The sequence below is a fragment of the Myotis brandtii genome, unplaced genomic scaffold, assembly GCF_000412655.1.
Source record: "Myotis brandtii unplaced genomic scaffold, ASM41265v1 scaffold924, whole genome shotgun sequence".
Taxonomy (NCBI): Eukaryota; Metazoa; Chordata; class Mammalia; order Chiroptera; family Vespertilionidae; genus Myotis; species Myotis brandtii.
In genome coordinates, this window is record NW_005371808.1 from 372,661 (window position 1) to 376,016 (window position 3,356).

General features: G+C 42.2%; 1 protein-coding gene across 1 annotated transcript in view; it reads left to right on the top strand.

The window, feature by feature from the left end:
* Positions 1-3,173: 3,173 nt before the first annotated feature.
* The window catches only part of LOC102260699 (kinesin-like protein KIF6), a gene marked incomplete at its 3' end in the record, with an annotated part of 212,356 nt that continues 212,173 nt past the window's right edge, over positions 3,174-3,356 (top strand). The window contains exon 1 of the mRNA XM_005885745.2: positions 3,174-3,330. Coding sequence (XP_005885807.1) covers positions 3,265-3,330 — 66 coding nt within the window. The remainder of the gene's footprint in view (positions 3,331-3,356) is intronic.

The following is a 3,356-nucleotide window of genomic DNA, read 5'->3' on the forward strand; positions in this document are numbered from 1 at the left end:
GGGCCGAGCGATTTCGCACGCTGGGCTCCTAGTTGTGAATAAAACCACAATAGTCATTGTTTACATTTCTTTTAACTTGGGTAAATACTTAAGAGTGGGGATGCTGGGTCTAATAGTAAGTATATGTGTAATTCTCCATGTAAGAAACTATGAAACCTTTTCAAAGTGACTGGTCCATCTTGCCGTCTCTCCAGCCTTGTCTGAGGGTTCTAGATGCTTGCATACATACTCGCTGTTGGTATTACCAGTTTTCTTTCCTTATTTGTAGCTATTCTAAGAGGGGTGCTGCAGTGTCTTACTGTGGTTTTAATTTGCATTTCATTAAGGGTTCATTACGTTAAAATATCTTTTCATGTGCTTATTTGCCATCCATATTATGGTAATTGTTCAAATCCTTGCCAACCTTTTGTTTGTTTTTTTTTAATTACTTGGGTAGTTTGCTCCCCTACTTATTATTGAGTTTTAAGAGTTTTTAGGTATTCTGGATGCGCGCTCTTTCTCAGATAGGTGTTTTGCCAAAGTGTTCTCCCAGTTTGTGGCTGGTCTTTTCAATCCTCTGAGGTTTCTTTTTGAAAACATTTTCTTTTGAGATAATTATAGATTCACATGCAGTGTTAAGAAATAATACAGAGAGATCTTACATCCACTTTCCCCAGGTCCCCGAATGGCAACATCTTGCATAACTTCAGTACAAGGTCACAACCAGGGAGTGGATATGGATACCATTCATCCATCTTATTCAACCTTATTCACGTTTCACCAGTTTTATATGCACTGACGTGTGTGTGTGTGTGTGTGTGTGTGTGTGTGCTTTGTTCTATGCAATTCTATCACATGGGTAGATTTCTATGACCACTACCACAGTCAAGATACACAATAGTCCATCACAAGGATCCTTTTATAGCCATAGCCACTTCACCCCCTCCCTGCCTGCCTAACCCTTGGCAACCACTAATGTGCTCTCCATCTCTATAATTTTGTCGTTTCAAGAATGTTATAAAAATGGAATCATACAGCACTGAACTTGAGTCTGGCTTCTTTCACTCAGCATAAGTCTCTGGAAATTCACCTATATTGCTATATGTATCAGTAGTCCCTTCATTTTTATTGCTGAATAGTATTCCATCACCTATTTAACTATTCTTTGGTTGAAGGACATCTGGATTCTGTCTAGTTTGAAGCTATTATGAATGAAACTGCTATGAACATGCATGCATAGGTTTTTGTGTGAACAAAAGTTTTCATTTCTGTGATATAAACACCCATGAACATAATTGCTGGATCTTATTGTAGTTGCATCTTTAGCTTTGTAAAAAAACAACAACAACAACTGCAAAACTGTTTTTTAGAATGTCTGTACCAGTCATGACACATTTTACACTACACGTTCCCACCAGTAAAGTGTGACTGACTCAGTTTCTCTGTATCCATGTCAGCATCTGGTTTTGTTGCTATTTTTTTTTAATCCTGATAGTGTATGGTGCTATCTCAGTGTGGTTTTAATGTGTATTTCCCTGGTGAGTAATGATGCCAGATATCTTTTCATGTGTTAGCAGTGTCTGTTGCGGTGCTCATCCTTTTATGTATTTATCCCAGCTTTATTGAGATATAATTGACATCTAAGTTTAAGATGTACAATGTGATAATTTGATACATGTGTGTCTTGTGAAATAATGATCACAATCAGCTTAGTTAACACCTCCATCACCTCACATAATTAACTTTTTCTCTGTGTGATGAGAACATTTAAGATTCAGTCATTTGGCAACTTTCAAGTATGTAATACAATATTGTTAACTATCATCACCATGCTGTAAATTAGATCCCCAGAACCTATTCCTCTTATAACTGAAAGTTTGTACCACTTGAGCAATATCTCCCCATTTCCCCCACTCATTCCCTGACAACCACCAATCTACTTTCTGTTTCTATGAGTTCCACTTTTTCAGATTCCACATGTAAGTGCGATCATACAGTCATGGTCTTTATTTGGATACCTTATTTCACTTAGCATAATGCCCCCAGCTTCATTCATGTTATTGCCAAATGGCAGGATCTTCTTTTGTGTGGCAGAATAATATTCCATCTCACATTTAAGTACATTGAACGTTTTCTAATGCCCATTGGGTGTCATTTTAGTGTGAGCATGATGGTAGTTATACAAATAGAAAAGGCGATTTCTGTCTTGCCAAGGATATGAAAATCAGTTCCACTTATATTTCACAGGCAGTACTGGGGCCATGTTATCAGTAGATACACTCAATGCCATCTGTTCTAGCTCTACATGATTAACTCTAATACACACACACACACACACACACACACACATCACTCTATTGTAGCTATAAGGCATAATATAAAATATTTCATTATGTATATCACATTTTCTTTATCCACTCATCCATCAGTGGACGCTACGTTGGTCTACATCTTGGCGAATGCTGCAATAAATATGGGAGTGCAGATGTCTCTTAGGCGTCTGATTTCATCTTTGGACATATACCCAAGAGTGAGTGGGATTGCAATGCTACTTTTAATTCTTTTTAGGAACTTCCCTGCTCTTTCCCACAGTGGCTGCATCAACTTACATTCCCTCCAACACTGCGCCAAGGCGCCCATTCTTTCTTGACCTGACCATTGCATGGACACAGTCCCCCTCTCTCCAGTCTTGGCCTCTTCCGCAGCAGAGCTAGGTGAGGTATCTTCTCAGAACCCCTTGCTTACCCCGACCTAACTCCTAATTCCCTAATGAAAACCTGTCTCCCGCATCAGACCCAATCTCCAGGAGGGCAGAGGCAGTGCTGCGCAGCCCAGGATCCCCACCCAGCCAGCGCCTTGCTGCCACAGATCAAGTGTCATTTATTCCATGAATGAATAATAAAAAACAGAATGACTTCAGTGCTAAAAAGGGGAAGAATGGATTAAGGAACCGGGAAAGGCATGGTGGTTGTCACTCATTAGCCTCTCTCCAGATCAGCTCTGGAGCTAAGCCTGCAGCCCAGGCCTCCGCCTAGAAGGTGCGGAGTACTCTCAGCTCAGCCCCCCTCAACCCCGCCCCTCAGTGCTTCCCTGGGGGGTGGGGGGCGGAGCACTCCATTAGCAACCAATTAGCGAGGGGAGGCGGTCCTGGTTGGCGCATTGCTCCTTGGGTAGTGTCCCTAGTTACTGTTGCTAAGGCTGCCGCTCGCTGGAGGTGGTGGGAATCCGAAGTTTGGGGAGCCTGGGCCTGAGAGGTCAAGGGTCAGTACAGTGCCAGAGGAGGAGATGGTGAAGCAGACGATCCAGATTTTCGCCAGGGTGAAGCCCACTGTCCGGAAGCAGCCGCAAGGGGTACGGGTCGGTCGGAGCAGCGAGGG